The sequence below is a fragment of the Alexandromys fortis genome, unplaced genomic scaffold (assembly GCF_014885135.2).
Source record: "Alexandromys fortis isolate MF-2015 unplaced genomic scaffold, M_Fortis_MF-2015_v1.1 scaffold_20, whole genome shotgun sequence".
Classification (NCBI taxonomy): Eukaryota; Metazoa; Chordata; class Mammalia; order Rodentia; family Cricetidae; genus Alexandromys; species Alexandromys fortis.
Window position 1 is genome coordinate 2,944,700 of NW_026067903.1, and position 16,831 is coordinate 2,961,530.

A 16,831-nucleotide genomic window follows, 5' to 3' on the forward strand; every position below is an offset into this window, starting at 1 on the left:
AAAAAAAAAAAAAAAAAAAAAAAAAAAAAAACCGCGTCATTTTAAAGCGCTGCTTCCTGGAGCTATGCTGCCAGCGTGAACTCTGGCTTTAAAGCATTTCAAGGCTTTTACGGGACTGGATGTTTGTGTTCCCGCTTGGGATCGGAGGAGAGTGCTCTGAGACCATGCTGATGCATATTTCAACACTATGTAGAAATCAGAGAAATGGGTCCCTAGAAAATTAACTTACTTTCTCCTATGTAACTGAACTCCCAGATAGAAATACCCAGCACTAAAACACAGTAAAATTCACGGTAAATGGCATCCATTGCAAGATAAACATACTGGGAAGCATAACCCATAAGAGAACAATAAGTCTCTGAAAGTCAACTGAAAACTGCAAAATTGAAAGGCTAGAATTAGACGGCATTATTAAAAACAGTATAGCTATTTCTTTTGCTCAAAAAAAAATAGAGACAACATAAGGCCTAGAAAAATACAAAAAAAAATCCAAAATCCTTGAAAAAAATGTCTGAAATTTAAAAATATATAGTAGATGAAACTACTAGCAAAGTAGACCCTGGAACTAAAAGGTGCTTGAGTGGTGGCATGGAGGTTCAAAGTGCACAGCAGAGGACCAAGTGGCTCCCAACACTCACACCGACAGCTCACAACTCCCTGGAACTCCAGCTCCAAGGGATCCAATGCCTCTGGCCTCTGTAGACACCAAACTCACATGCACATACCCACAAACATATACATACACATAAATTAGTAAAAACAAATTTGTTTTTAAAGGGTAAGTGAACATGAAACCTGAGCAGTAGTGACCACCCCAAATGAAGCCTTGAAAAAGTCTGAGCAAACATCAGGGTAAATGCATACACACAGACACACAAACATACAGACACACACACACACACACATACACACATGAGCACAGGATAATCAAATCAAGCCAACAATAAAAATAAAGTTTTAAAGGCAGCCAGGAAAGAATGACATTTATAAACAAAGGAACAAAATAAAAATTAACAGATTCAAATAGAGGCAAAAATGGAAATGAAGACAGAGTAACTCTAACATACTGAAAGGAAAAAAATGAGCCTAGAATGCTATATGCACAAAAATATCTTCCAGAAATGAAAAATGAATGCTTTCAGATGTGCTAAGCTGAAAGAATTTATTGTCAGCCAACTTGCACTAAACAATAACAATAAATTACAGAAAATACTCAGACACAAGAAGATGATACCAAGAAATACAGGTCTAAATAAAAAATGACAAGTACTATCCATGGTAATCACTTGTATGCCACAATGCTATAAGGTCATGTGTGGCAGGTGGGTAAGAATGTCCCCATAGTCATCTGAATGCTTAGCCATGGAGGAGTAGTACTACCAAGAAGGATTAGGTGGTGTGGCTTTGTTGAAGGAAGTATGTCAGTGTGGGTGGGCCCAGTGTCAGAAAGTCTCTTCGCAGAAACAGACACTGACCAAGACAGACGCTGGTGCCAGGGAGATGGGTATTTCTGTGACAGCCCTGACCATGTTATTTGGTAAGACATGAACTATGGATTAGGTAGGAATGCAGTCGAAAGCTTTAAGCAAGGTTTAACAGGCCATCCTGATAGAAGCATACAAGATAATGGTCCTGAGTGTGGTGGACTGTGAGAGCCCAGCGCAAGAAGCTGCAAGAAGCGCAAGAAGCCCTTACTAAGAAGACCAGTTTTGTCCCCTTAAAAAATGTGGCTGCTTTTTATCCTTGCCCCCCCCCAAATCTGCATGAGGCTAAAATGAAGAGTTTTGAATTAATGGTGTTAACACGGGAGATTTCAAGACAATCTAGTACTGACTCTGTCATGTGATTATTAATGGCCAGTCATATGCAGATCTATAATGAAAAGGAGCAAGTGAATAAGAAAATTACAAAACATAACAGTTTGAGGAGGGAGCACCAGGAAGTCTAAAGAAGCTAAGTCCTGTGATGGAGAAGATAAAAAGCTAAGAAAAGCCTTGGTGCTAAATGGTCCAAAGGGAGTGGTGACCTCAGGGCAAGATCCCACCCAGCTAAGCTTCCAACTTGCAGAAAGGAATTACAGAAAAGCTTAAGCAGTGAAGGAAACCATCAACAACAGATAGCTGAACAATTGTAATTGAACGAGGTGGGCATGCCCTAGCCCAGCAAGCAGCAGAACTTGGCAGCTTTGGCCTCATGGTTCTGACTTTAGGAGTCAAGGATACAAGAAAGGGGTTACGGAATCTCCCTCCTCAGTTAAGGAAAGCTGCTGAAGCCAGGCATGTGACAGGGGTGTCCCTGAATGGAGACCCAGAGGGGCCACCACAGGAAAGTGTGAAGGTGAAGCCTAACTTCATTAGAGACCCCAAGATGTTGGAGATTCCGGAGCTGTGGGATACCCGCCAAGAAGAGCTGCAAGCCAGGTGTGGAGCCAGCTCAAGAGAGATAATAAGTATGTTGCAGACAACAAAGCTGAAAGGAGCTGGATCTGAAAAGTGCTTTGACATCAGACATGGAGTTGCAGAGTTTGGGACTTACCCTGCTGGTTTTAGGTCTTGTTTTGGTTGAGCATTTCCTCACTATGCTCCCTTTCCTCCCTTTTGGACTGGTAATATATATCCTGTGTCGCTGTATGCTGGGAGTATGTGGTCTGCTTTCTGATTTTTTTTTATTTTACAGGGGTTACAGGTAAGAGATTGCCATGAGTCTCAGAAGAGACTTTGAACTTTTAAACAGTGCTGAGACTGACAAAGGATAGGGACTTCTGAGGTTGGACTGAATGCATTTTTATATTCTGATAATGCTTACAAGCCTAAGGAGACCAGGGAGTAGAATTTGGTGGTTGATTAAGAACAGTCCCCACAGGCTCATAAATTTGAATGCTTAATCATCAGGGAGTGGCACTACTTAAAAGAATTGGGAGGTGTGGCCTTAGTAGTAGAAGTGGCCTTGCTAGAGGAAGTACGTCACAAGGGTGGGCTTTGAGGTTTCAAAAGTCAAAGCCAAACCCAGTATCTCACTCTTTGTGCTGCCTGCAAATCTAAATGCAGAACTCTCAGCTACCACGTTTGCCTGCATGCCACCATGTTCCCTGACATGAGGATAATGGACTAAACCTTTGAAACTGAAAGTAGGTCTCAATTAAATGCTTCCTTCTATAAGAGCTGCCTTGGTCATAGTGTCTCTTCACAGCAACAGAACGCTGGCTAACACAGTAACGTGGCAAACTTGGTCAATACCACCAAGTTGATAGGACCTAGAATCACCTGGGAGACAAAAAGCCCCGGGCAAGCCTGTTAGGGATTAAGCACACTGCATCAACAGAGATGCAAAGATCCCCCAACGAGTCAGCTATATCAGTCCAAGGACATGGATCCTAGATTGAAAAACAAGAGAAGCCAGCTGAGCAAAGACAAATGGCTCTCTGTGCCCTGACTGTGGCTACAGTGTGGCCAGACTCCCACTCTGCCGCCATGCCTTTCCACCATAATGGACTGTGCCCTCAAACCTCAAACTGAGATAAACCCTTCCTCCTTTATCTTTGCTTCTTAACAGGTAATACAGGCTAATTTACACATGAAACGTATGCCGTCTCAACTTAGACTGTAAACTAAAAATTTACACTAAAACTTAGGCATGCCTTTAATCCCAGCACTTGGGAGGCAGAGGCAGGAGAATCTCTTTGAGTTGGAGGCCAGCCTGGTCTACAAAGGGAAACCCTATCTCATTAATAAGTAAGCAAGCAGAGCACTACAAGTTTTAAAGCAACCTATAAAATAACAAAATTACAGCTAGTAACCTGCAAAGAAAAAAATGGAATTATGGGAGGAGGAAAGACTCCCAAAGACAAAAAGGGAAAAACAACTCCTTACATAGAGTCGCGGGAAACAAAACAAACAAACAAGGAAATCCTATATAAAACTTAGCATTAAACCACTTCTTTCATGTAACAGTAAGTAAGCAGCAGAAATTATTTTTAGCTAATTAAGTAACAAACTAGTGAAAAATGAATTGTCTAATTCAATCTTGGGGGTTGATGGCTGACAAAGCCCTATTAAATCAAAATAAAAGGAATTTCACACTTTGAAAGCTAACATTAATAGCTGCAGAGTTTTTTTTCTATTAAGATCAGAAAAAGGTTAGAAATATTCTGTTGATTTTGTGGGCCTACGAGATGGCTCTACAAGTATGGGCACTTCACCCAAGTCTGACAACCTGAGCTTGATCTCTGGGACCCAATGTAGGAGAGAACGAACTCTAGTAAGCTGTCCTCTGTCTTCCACACCGACATCATGGCATGCTCCCAACCATATACAAATAATTATAATTTTAAAAATTAAAAATGGAAAATCCAACAAAGCCATTTTACTTAGTAAGCTCTGAAAAATAAAATTTTTATCCATTATCAAAAAGCAAACAATTATGTGCTGAGTAACAGACTCAACACATGATGACGTCCTGCCTAGTGACAGTTGTATTCATTTATACACACACTAAAGTTACACACTGGAAAAACAAAATACCTCAAGGGCAACATTTCTCAGAATGTACTCCCAGCACTAAACAACCCACAACTTACTGTTCAAAAACAGCTTAAAAAAGAAATGGCAAGTTCATCTTTCAATCATTTACTTCTATTACGGAAACTATAGAAACTTTTAAACCTGCATATGGGTTTATCCCGAAAACCTGTAACCAATGTAGCCATCTTACAGAGGGCCCCCCTTTCCAGCTCTAAGATCAGGAGGGCCAGCACCTGAGAAAGTGATTCCTTTCTGTGTGCAGGGCACACATGGCCTGCTTTGGGTCTCCACTCTCCAAGTATGAACCCAAATATTACTCAAAGGACACTCCAGGCCAATGAGACCTACCTCTGAAGAGATGGACAGGCTGATACATGGATACAGGAGACTCAAAGCAACCAACACCCAACAGTAGTAGCTGTTGGAGGCAACTGTTCCCAAGACACAGCTAGCTCAAAGCAAACTGAGGGAGAGAGTCAATCACCATAATAAATACAGAATCCTCCCCACTCTCTTTCTCTTTATTCAAGCCTCCAATATGGTATTAACCAAGACGATAAGTCACAGGCTAAATGGCTTCTCTGGAACCTAGGGACTACTTCTTGCTAGTCTATGCCTCCTGCAAAGGCTCTCTACTGTGGACATAACCATCTACTTAACAAATGCAGTTCTGCTCCAGTCACAGGTTCTCTCACAGCCTCTGCAGGACTCCATCTGTAACATCACTCCCTTAAACTGTTCATTGTCTGCCTAACATTGGGCTTGTAAATACGCAGCGGCACACACGGACTTGCCTGTTCACTGTTCCATTGGTGCCTGGCACACATTATACACACATTAAGCATTTCAGTAATGAATAAGAGATCTTGCCTAGCTGAACTGGGCTCAAATACTTGTGGATAGTGAACCAAAAAAAAATAAATAAATAAATATTAAGACTTTAAATCCAAAGTAAGAGCTGAGGATCCATAATTTCTTTTCCTGACAATCATAGGAGAGCAAAGCAAGAACGACAGGAAAGAGCACCCACAGCCTCAGAGGCCTGAGGAGCTACACACCCCAAATTCACACTGGCATGCCCTGGGACTTGAGTCATGTAAAAGTGAGCATAGCCAACAACTGTGTGCATCCTCAACCACACCCAACACTCAGTATCTCACTGGGAATCCCTAAGAAGGTCTGTATCCCTTGATGCACAGTCTCTACTCCCATAACTATCTTTAACCCGAGATCTCAAAGTTACAGTCAGAAAAGCTACTCAGCAATTACACAAAGACATCAGAAAAAAACTGAGGTAGGCAAAGAAGTTTGTCTGAGAGGTCTAAATAGGTAAGAAAGAATGTTCCCTGGTCAAGAGTTCCCAAGAGGTGCACAATCATTACACTTAATTAATGCCTCAAGTCTCTAATAAAAAATAATCATTTTTTAAAAATGTAAAGTTGTACAAGTTGGCCCACACCTATTCTCCCAACACTCAGACAGACACTCAGGAGGCTAAGGCAGAAGGATCATGAGTTCAAAACCAGTCTAGACTTCTTAGCAATATCCTGTCTCACAGTACCGCCCATAACCCATAACCCTCCCCCAGGAAACATTCTGAAGGAACTTCTGCAGCAAACTCAGATGAGTAACCTCATTCCTTCACACATAACAGAGAAAATCATGTATTTAACTTGAGATGCATTTTCCTGTCCAAATACAGATTTTTACGCATGTGCACAAATGCTACTGGCAACACACATGATTGCCACCTAGTGTGATCCCAGAGTGGAATTCAGGACCTCTCAGGCCTGCTCCTCTATCCTCTGAACCTTGTGGCTTTTAAATCCTGGCAGATCAACAGCTCCTATTTGGGATAAAGGAAGACAACAGTCTTCAGCATTACGGCATTGGCTACCTTTATAAAATAAAATCTATAAAACACACAGAAGGGAGAATGCTGTTTCAGATGAGAGTGAACTCAGTGATAGTAAAGCTTGTCTGTACAGCAATGAGAAAGAAACTACTCACAGCTCAAGACTATGCCTTAGCCTTACAGCAAGGGAGAAGGTAAAGATTTCAGGAAAGTGGAACTTTCAAATGCTACCTTCCCCCCACACCAACCCACCACCCCCCACCCCACCCCGTAGCAAAGCTGTGTCATGAGAATCAGAGATCAGGCACATTCAGGGTAGTATAGCCAGAAAGGGTGTTTGGTTAAACTGACAGAAATGAAAAGCCCCAAGGACACAAACCCCTGCTCCTTTCTCTTCTCTCCTTCAGGTAACCCCATCAGGCTGCCTTCTGAACAAGAACGCAATGCCAGGCAAAAATATCTTCCAAATGCACCACTCAAGCGAGCCACACACTAAACACAACTACAGTGTCTGTGAAGCGGTGGACATCTAGGCAGATGTATGGCATATCCACATACTGGAATACTATGAACTAATAAAAAGAAACCACCAGACCACTATATAGGTAAACCTCAAAAACAGGAAGTGAAAGAAATCACATGCTACACACTGAGCTAACTTAAATAAAATGGTAAATTTACACAAACAGAACCACCAGGACTGGCCTGGTGCTGAGTTAGAATGGGGAGTAAATGCATATGAGGATGAGTATCTTACCTGGGCCATCACCTAATGAAAACTGCTGGGGGCAAAGGCTGCACTGCTCTATAAATGGGTCAAAAATCACCAAAATGCAAGCTTCAACAGGGCCAACTTTACAGCAAATAGGAAAAACCTTGAAAAATCAATTTCCAAACTCACTGTCTTGAAAAGCTGCTCCAAGCAACACAGGGCACCCCAGAGCACCATGCTACAGACACCTCCTCTGTTCCCCCTTCCTCTCCTTCACCTCCAGGGCCTGCACATCCTAAGTCAGCACAGGAGCCTGCACTAGGCCCGGCTGACCTGTTCGCCTTTGTTTCCATGCAGCTTCTGTTACTGTCCGAGTAAAGGAAACACCTGAGCCAACCCCTAAGTTTACAACACAGCCATAACTCCTAGCTAATCGTGGTGGAGTTATCATGTGCACCATGAACTACTGCAAATTATAAGGTAAACAAAAGAATGAAAAAGAGACCAAGAGAGACTATGACAGAGATCACTTCTATCAATTTCTGAAAACCGAAAGGAGACACAGAGCATTTATGAACCCAAATGCCAGGCCAGACGGACACCGACACAAGTCAGGAAGTTTGCCCTCTGGAGTCCAGAAAACATCACCTGAAAGCAACTCATCCGGAGTAAGTACAAGGCGAACCTCCAGAGAACGTACCTAAGTTTGCAGCCCTTGCTTTATCTCGCACAACTGGGTGACTCTCTGACATCACTCCACACCATGGTGAGTCAGAGGGTTAGCCCCTAGAAGAAGGGATGCCACACACATGGCAGAGGCCAATGGAGGGCAGAGGTGGAGAAGAGGTGCTTTAGACCTGCGGTGACTTACAGCTTCACATTCTGCATGCTTTCCTGAAGGCTGCTGGAGGACGTATCTCAGCATAATCAATAGTAAGTCAAAGAAAGGGCCATAAGAAACAGGGACACTCCATGACACAGCTGGACACCAGGTCTAGGGGCAGTCTTATCCGCCCAGCTCTGAGGGGGCTCCAGGGTGGAAAAGCTGGAATTAACAGGTTATCTGAAACAATTAATTCTATGTACTCAGCATCAGGGAAAACGGCTGAGAGGTTGAACTTTGTTAGGCATTAATTTAGCTTATCTTTCTGAGTGTATGAATGAGAAAGAAAAGGCAAAGCATTGAAAACTAAGCAATAACAAAGAAAAGGAATGTAAGAGGAAGGGTACTGTTTAGGAAAGGAAACATTATATGCCAGCTGGCTCGCAGATAATAATATTTACACAGTCTTGATAATATAAACTGCTATCATTTTAGCCCCAAATGATGACATACTCATTTACGAAAGGAGCGAGTGCAGGAGCCAAGTATTCAGCTGCTCTTGAACTGCAGCAGCTCAGAGCAGCAACTACTGTCACAGGCTGTCAATGCAGAACTAAGCTAGTAAACTGAGAAAAATGGGTACCAACATACAATAGGGAGACATGTCAGTAAATATCAAACGCGACAGCAAACAGGACAGAAATTGACGCCTCTGAAGGACAGGACAGCTCCACATATTGAAACAAGCATCCTAGGATTCTTGATCCCTACTCTGCTTCTAACTGTAGTACACATTAAGGCCCTTATCATAAATAACAGGTTTTTTTTTTTAATTATAATGCCAAGGTGGGGTTCTTTCTTTAATTATTTAACTATAATAGAAAAACTTGTCCACATGAAGCCATATCTGAGACACAATGCCAGAGACCAGAGATATTTGGCAATAAGCACAAAGCTGGAAGCACAGGTTCCTTGGCTCGGCTGCTCAGTGGTAGGAAGTTAACTGCTAGACACTGACAACAGCCTGCTGATGTGCCAAGCCAGGTGAGCTAAGAGCCTGCTCCCTATGGGTTTTACAAGTCAGCTCCAAGCTTCTCAGAGCACAGTTCACTACCAGTGTGCAATAAGGTCATTTCTGACACAGCACACGCACAGCAGACCGTTGTGGGAAACTACACACCAGCACTCTATATGCCGATCTTCCCTTCCCATTCTGCAGTCATCTGCTTGTACTGTGTTTTACTGAACAGTTCCTGAACCTCCTAAACTGTAGCCAGGTGTAAGACATTCCTACAGTCCCCACTATTCCGGAGACTAAGTAAGGCAGGAGAACCTTGAGTTCAAGGCCAGCTGGGTCTACACAGTGAGTTCCTAATCAGTCAAGAGCTATGAATCAAGGACTGTGTAGTGAGAATCCGTCTCACAATAAGCGTGCACTGTGCTGGTTTCACATGTCTGAAAGCAGGTGCTGAGGTCCTGGGGGCCACACAGAGAGGCCTGTGGCACATACAGCTGGTAGCTGTCACTTTGTGTCCACTCCCCTGTCTTTCCTGCCTTCATCAAAGGAAGCAGTGTCCCCCCCCACACAGTGCACTGACACACACAAGAAGCCCCATGCAGGAAACAGTACAGTAAGTACCTGAAAAAAAGAAAAAACACTGCTATACATTTTTATTTTGACTCCTCAATTTAGTTCTAAACTCCTCTTAATGGCCCCAAACATAAAACATTCCTGTCTTAAAACATGAAGTCCTAAAACGCTGTTCTTTAAGATATGTTCATAAAAACATGTACCCTAAATCATTACTATGCTAATTTCTTAGCCCAAACAAAGCCAGCAGTCTGTGGTGGTGAAACAGTCTCATACAAAAGATCATATTCTATTTGGCAAACAGTGGTGTAAAATTCTAAAATCCAGATACATTTCTGGCGACTGGTAACAATGTAGCATTTCCTTGCCCTTCTCCAGTCTCCCCATCCATCTTGCCATATCCAAACAGTTTACCCTGATTCAATCCTTGTGTTATGAGCAGAGTCAACTAATGTCACCCCAGTCTTCCACAGTGAAGCACTTGGGGATCCTTACCCTTATCATCAGCAGCCCTAGTATTGTTAACACTAATCATTCAGATGAGAAGCCAAACACAGTGTAAAATCTACTTAAATTCTCTAAGTAACTATTTGCAAATACCCAGCCTGCTACAATCTACTAGGTATCTGTCTACCCTGTGAGAGACACTGCTAACACCAATTCAAACCCTGAAACGGAAGACAGAGAAGCCATCTAATACCTTCTGAACACTTCACTCTACTGTCCATGAAACCCCCTCATCTAAGCTGGAGAATAAACCAGAGGGGTGACCACATGGCAGTGCTCACCTCTCACCAGAGCTGTGTCTCAGCACCTTGCCTTTCTGGGTACAAAAAGTGTGAATTTCTGCAATTGCACGTCCTGCTGCTACCTGCTGTTGTTTTCAATGACTGGAATAAATGATGGGGAAAATGAAAGCACTGATAAAACAGGGGCATAGTGAACTTAACACAGCAGAGAGAAATGAGAACTGCCTGATGATCCAAGTGTGGGCTGTGCTCAGTTCGGTCACTCACACCAGTGGGCAAAGAAACAAACAAAATACCAACCAAATCCCTAAGTTAAAGCTTCCACCTTTCAGGTACTTCAACCACAATGTTTCCACTCCCTAGGAAGGAAGCTGCTTCCGTAACTATTCTTCCGCTCAGCACCACTTTCCTGGGACACACTACTCCAAAAGGAGAACACCTTTTTATGTTTTTTTTTTTCTTTCAGGCTCAATCTGTGAACACATGCACTTCTATCAAAAGGCATGGATAATACTTTCAGTCTGTGTTAATACATAGAAATATAAACATCTCCAATTCTTGCTAAGAAAAAAGGCAAAGTACAGATTTGCAGCTATTCATGAGTTCATATTTATTACAATGTTTCAGAAACTGTTAAAGCTGCACCTTAGCAGGGACTGCTGGTCAAGCTTTGATGTTCCTGCTTTTGGGAAACAGCATGTAGAAGTCTGGGGTTGACAGTCTGAAGAGCTGCACTCCAATACTTGTTCAACAGGCTGGCGTCCTCCCACCTTACCCACAGCCAGGATCCTTCCAGCGTGAAGGAACCCAAGTCTCAGAACAAGTCTGAACATGCCACTCAGCTACAGATCAGCTGACACAACACTCTCCTGACGGAACATCACGCTCAGAATTCTCACTGCCCACTGCATGGCTTCACCTCCGACCAGGAACAAGAGGTGCTCTGCTTGTTGGGTTCTTTATCCCTGAGCAGCAATCAGAATCAACTGGGGAATTGGGGCACTCCTACCCTGACGGCCAAAGCTCCACCTAATCTAGTGACAAGAACTCGCGTTTAAAAGGGAGAACCAAAGCATACATGCATCCCCCAAGTTAAAAACAGAGAGAAAGACATTCCTGAGTATTTGCCTCCACCTTGCTCCCCTCTAGCACCTCCACCACTGCCCTGCTTCAGACCTTCGCCACCCCTCTCCAGACTCAGGTCCTAGGTCACCCATCCTACCTGCTCTTCCCAGAATATCATCTGATATAGGTCCCTAGGGATCCCCGAGCCCAATAAAACCTTTTAATGGCTTCTCAGTGCTTCAGGAATACGGTTGTTCCTCAACTGCAGTCCAAAAACAATGCCTTCCTGATACTGCCATTCCCAATGGTCACTCTCGCTCCTTCATCTGCCACACACCCTTGTCCCTCTATCTTCCTTAAATAATAACTGAAGGGGCAGGATCATCAAAAACAAACGCTCAGTGTTAGTTACCCTTACATCAAGGTCTCTGGGCCTAAACGAGCTTCCTGTTTAGCCACCCAGGTTTGCCTGACACCTCTCCTCCAAGGTCGGCAAAACAGGGCCAAATCTGCTCTGTCCTCCAAAACTATGGTACCTCTGAGTCCACCCAGATTTCAGTCTCAGTCAGTCTGTGTCTCTCTCTCTCTCTCTCTCTCTCTCTCTCTCTCCCTCTCTCTCTCCTTCTCTCCCTCCCCCCCACACCTGCAATGCCTATTACTAAGTACTTTTCAAGAAGGCATTATGCTCATAAAATACAAAATAATGGTAGTTACCCAAGAAAAGCAAAAATCCTCAAATATTCAGAAGAAAAATAAAACCCAAAGTAACATGGAAATTAGCCTTTTGCTGGTCTTAATCTTCCATGCTATTATTGTCTCACTGACAAAAACACTTGTAATTTGCCATTTATTCAATGTGGATAACTAGTAAGCAGATAAAGAAACCACTACTACAGACATTGTTCTTACATGGTATTCTGAATAGAACCTTGTAACCAGAGCTGCACACACAGTAGGTTTCTAGGGACAGAATTGAGGGCCCACCTCTGAGTAGACAAGCACCTGTTCACTGAACATAGGAAGCAGCCCAAAGATTGTTTTTCTAAGCTTTATTCTATGAGTATCTTTCCACACAATCATCCAGATAACTAAGACTAGAAATAAATTTCTCTGAAGAAAGTATAGTCTTTCAATTCATTTTTTTAATGTTTTTTTTTTAACCTTTGGGGTAGGTATGTTATATGCATATGTGTTTGGAGCACATGCCTGTGTTCACCACCCAGAGGACAAAGGAGATCCTCCTCTGTCACTCTCTGCCTCATTCCCTGGAGACAGAATCTCTCAGGGAATCTGAAGCTAGACTGGAGGGCAAACCCCAGTGGTCTTCCAGCTTCCAACCCCACATAAACAGGTAACCCAGCTTTTCACATGGGTGCTGGGGATTCGAACTCGTCCTTGTGCTAGTACAGCAAGCATTCTTGCCTGCTGAGCTACCTCTCAAAGAAAAGACTACAGATATGGTTCAAACACACCAGGCCATATCCTCACAAAGTCATCTTCAAAAAAATCTCACTTCATTCAGCACAGCCCCTCAAAACAAGCACCCTACCTCACTCTGTTCCTATAAAATAGAGGGGCAGGTAGGGTGGCTTAGGGGGTAAAACACTTGCAGCGCAAATCCAAGGCTAGGAGTTCAGATCCCCAGCACCCAGGGGGCATGGTGACCCATGGTAACCCCCCATGTAGGAGGTAGAAACAGGGAACCTAGAACAAGCAACTAACTAGACCAGCTAAGCTGACAAGATCTGGGTGTAAGTGGAGAGCCTACGACAAGATGTAAGGTAGAAAACAATCAAAGACACCTAACATTAACCTCAGGCCTCCACATGCCACCCACATACATATTCATACATGAAGTTACACACTCAATCACACACATACATACACATATAAACAAAAAAAAAAATATAAACATAGACACATACATACGTGTACATATGTAGAATATATATACACGTGCATGTGTGTATATATGTATATATAAACAAATATAGAAAATAAAACACTGAAATAAATAAGAATTCTAGGTTGTCCAAGTGCTTAACCTAAAAACGCTTAAAATTTATAAGTTGTAATAAATTCAACTAATCCCAAAACTACCCCATGCCAAGCAACCAAGGAAAAAAAATAGCAACTAAACCACTGTGCACAACAGTATCGGATCCAGAAATTATGCATTTAAAAGAAAAAGGAAACATGCCATTTCTAAGAAATTCAAGCTCCTGTACCTGCTAAGTGGCAAGGACTAGGGCAGGCAGGGCACGCTAGAGAAAATCTGATGTGTGTCTAAGTGTGGAATAACACTGTGACAATGTTTAAAAAGAAGGAAGAAACACTCCAGTATTTATCAATAAAATGTTATCTTAAGTTCAAGAAAAAGGAAAAAGAAGACTACAGATGAAACAGAATCAATGGTGGGCTATCAAACTGTGCTATCAAACTGTGCTCTCTTGAAAACTTCCTCAAAGATGAGGGGAAATATGTAACTGCCTGGGAGGAAAACCTTAAGCGCTACTTTGTTATCGTTGACCTGCAACTTCTATGTCAAGGTCTTAATTCCTTAGATTTGCATAGAGGATACTTCAGCTGCAGAGGGTGGAGTCCAAGAACACTAGAGACTGTATCCCTAACACTCCCCAAAAGCAATGCTTAGCAGAGCCCTTGGGGTAGAAGGGTAGGGCGAAAGAAGAGAGGAGGAGAACAATAAAGAACCTGCCCAAATTCACACCACCAAGTGCCCACCTCTTAAAACTAATTTCATCCGGGCATGCCTTTTAAACCGCACCAGGGCCTTCTAGCTGACTCCGCTACCACAGCCTCCAGGCTGACCCAGGGAGACCCGAACAATCCAACTACTGTGTAACCAGGTCAAAAACAAGCTCTGGCTAACTCCCTTGGAAGAGTCTACTCACCACTCAGAGTTGGCCAGAGAAACTGGGTTAGAAAAAAACCAAGCAGTGCTTAAGCAAACACTGGGGCTGGGAAGCAAGCCTCTAAGCCAGTTACCAGCCACTCTGAGTTGCAACACAAGCTTTTCCAAAATTTTCCAAAGCCTTCCAAACTCAGCTGAGCCCAGCAGGCTGTTAACAGGGCTGCCTTTCAAATTCAAAAATCTGGCCCGGGCCCCAACAGTTAACCAACAAAACACGCTAATTCACTTGAGATCACCTAAAAATACGGACTCAAGTTCAGACCATGGCCCGTCAATACCAGCATCCAGGTACCAGGGTGGGGAAGGGGGGCACTAAAGCTAGGAGAAGCAACGGGGAACACATAAACCCTATTCATAAAACAGAAAAGGGACAATGGAATCCACACTTAATTTGGCCTCAGAAAATGTCTGCAGTCAGCTTCCACCACCACCCCCATTTTTAGTGAAACAATCACAATTCTTCATGGTGAGCCACAAAGCCCTCCTTCATAAGATAATTTTCTTGCAGCTCAACCTTGACCCAGTCCTAACAACGGGAAAACTCTCCCTGGCGAAGACAGCTTCCAGAGAACGTTTAGTAACAAGAAAGAAATCGGGAAAGAGAATTTAAAGTTCTTTCTTTCTTAATTTTTTTTTTTTTTTTTGAGCCTGAGCCTTCTTCTAGAACATGCACTCAACGGAATGAACGGCACAGTTAGGCACATCGGATGCCAGCTACCACCCAGCACAGACTAACAGTCTCCACAACTGTAAAGGAAGAGAAAGACCTGGGGTGGTGGGTGTGAAACCGGGCACCCTCTCTACTCCTCCTCCCTAGCTATCTCAATTACACAGCTGTTACACAGGTTATTCCTGGAATTCAGATTTTATAATCCCCACACTGTAATTCTTCCTGCGCCGGTGACCCAAACACACACTCCCCCCCCCCAACCCGCCCCACCCCACCCCCAGCCTCCCCAAAATACTGTCCGCCAGAAATGGGCAGGCTGGCCAGAGCTTTGAAAAGCAGTTCCAGGTAACACCAAACTCCCCACGTCAAGTCATCTGGCAAAGCACTCTTCAGGAAGAAGCATGACGACAGTTTTGAAGAAGACCCAGCCAGTGGTTGAGGGTAATCACAGGCAAGGCCTGTCTACACTGAATTTTAATTCACCAACCAATGCAAATGCTTCGTGGAGGCCAGATTTGGAGAAAAATGGGGGGGGGTGAAGGGGGGAGACCCTCTGGTCATCTTCGAACTCAAAATTCCTTTTCTATTTTGCTGAAGCAAAGTGCATGCCTAACAGTGTGGCTTATTTCCTTTATCTCAAAGCCAGGAAATGAGGTCTTTTAAGGCCAGTCTGAACACAAGCGAGAAAAAAAAAAAAAAAAGAAAGGGCTAGGCGAAACCCCTTTCCCAACTTTGGCCAGGCGGCATGGCCTCCAGTCAGCAAGCAGCGTCTCGTCACCCTTTCCCTCGTCCCCTAAGAAGTTTCTCCACGCCACGGGGAACAAAGGCGCCCCACACCGACCTTATAGACTTGTCCATAGGTGCCATTTCCAACCACTTCCACCAGCTCGAAAATCCCAGCCGGGTCCTGGGAAGAGAGGAGGGGGAGATGGTCGTTTTAAAAAGGGGGCCCCCCAAATGAAGAGACAGAACCGGGCGGAGGGATGCAGGGCGGTGACAAAGGCTCTGGCCCCGCCGGGTCCCCGCCGGCCGGGAGCGCCGCGACGAGTCCCGCCCGCCCGGCAGACAAAGGGGCCGCCGCGCCCGCGGGTGTCCGCGGCCACCGCGATGCCCAGGGCGCGGCCACACTCACCCGCAGGGACGAGAGATCGATGTCCACCAGACTCTTCGCGGGCGAATCGTTCGCCATCTTCCCCGGTCGCCGCCCCGAGAGCGACAAGCCGCGACGGTCAGGAGCTCCGCGGCGCCGGGGCGCGGGCCGTACGGGCAAGGCCGCCGCCGGGGTCGGCGCGGCTTCTCCTCGGAGCGCTGCGGGCGCGGGCCGCGGGGCTCACACCATGGCGCGGCGGCCGTCAGCCTCCCCACCCCACCCCCCGGGCGTCGCCCGCCGCCTCGGACCCCGGCGCCCGCCCGCCCGCTCGCTCGCCCGTGCGCGCGCGCCCGCCTGCCCGCCCGTCCGCCTCGGAGGAGCGGCCCGGAGCTGGGGCCGCGGCGGCGCCGGAGAGTGCGGCGAGCGAGTGCGAGGCCGCGAGACAAAGATGCCGCGGGAGGCGGGGGCGGGGGCGGGGACGCGGGGCAGCGACCGGCGCTTCTGAGGAGGAGCGAGCAGCTACCCCCGCCTCCTCCTCCTCCTCCTCCTCCTCCTCTGGCCGGGAAAGCGGGCGGAACCCGGCTCTCGCCCGCGCCGCGTGAATATTCAGCAGGGGTGGGGTTCGAACAATGGCGGGGCGGCGGGGACCTCCGCGGGACGGCGGCCCGGCCCTGGGTGGGGCTGGGGAGCCCTCGGGGCCTTCCCGAAGGAGGTGCGGGGCTCCGGGGAACGCCCCTGCCTCTGCTAACAATGAATGGAGAACAGTGAGGAGCCCCGCGGCCGCGAGGCCACGGACCCACGCCGCGCCGGGGGGAAAGGGTGTG

The 16,831-nt window shown here is 45.5% G+C and overlaps 1 protein-coding gene across 47 annotated transcripts in view; it reads right to left on the reverse strand.

Moving 5' to 3' along the window:
* Positions 1 to 16,417, reverse strand: part of Map4k4 (mitogen-activated protein kinase kinase kinase kinase 4) — a 141,320-nt gene extending 124,903 nt beyond the window's left edge. For 10 of the 47 annotated variants that reach the window (XM_050134582.1, XM_050134573.1, XM_050134589.1 and 7 more), the window contains exons 1-2: positions 16,050 to 16,413; positions 15,759 to 15,824 (exon numbers count right to left, since the gene is read on the reverse strand). In XM_050134582.1, the coding sequence (XP_049990539.1) occupies positions 15,759 to 15,824; positions 16,050 to 16,106 (123 nt within the window). In that variant the 5' untranslated portion in view covers positions 16,107 to 16,413. Of the gene's footprint in view, positions 1 to 15,758; positions 15,825 to 16,049 lie in introns of all 47 variants that reach the window. The other 37 variants (XM_050134592.1, XM_050134570.1, XM_050134559.1 and 34 more) reach the window with 8 other exon arrangements.
* Between the last annotated feature and the right edge of the window lie 414 nt (positions 16,418 to 16,831).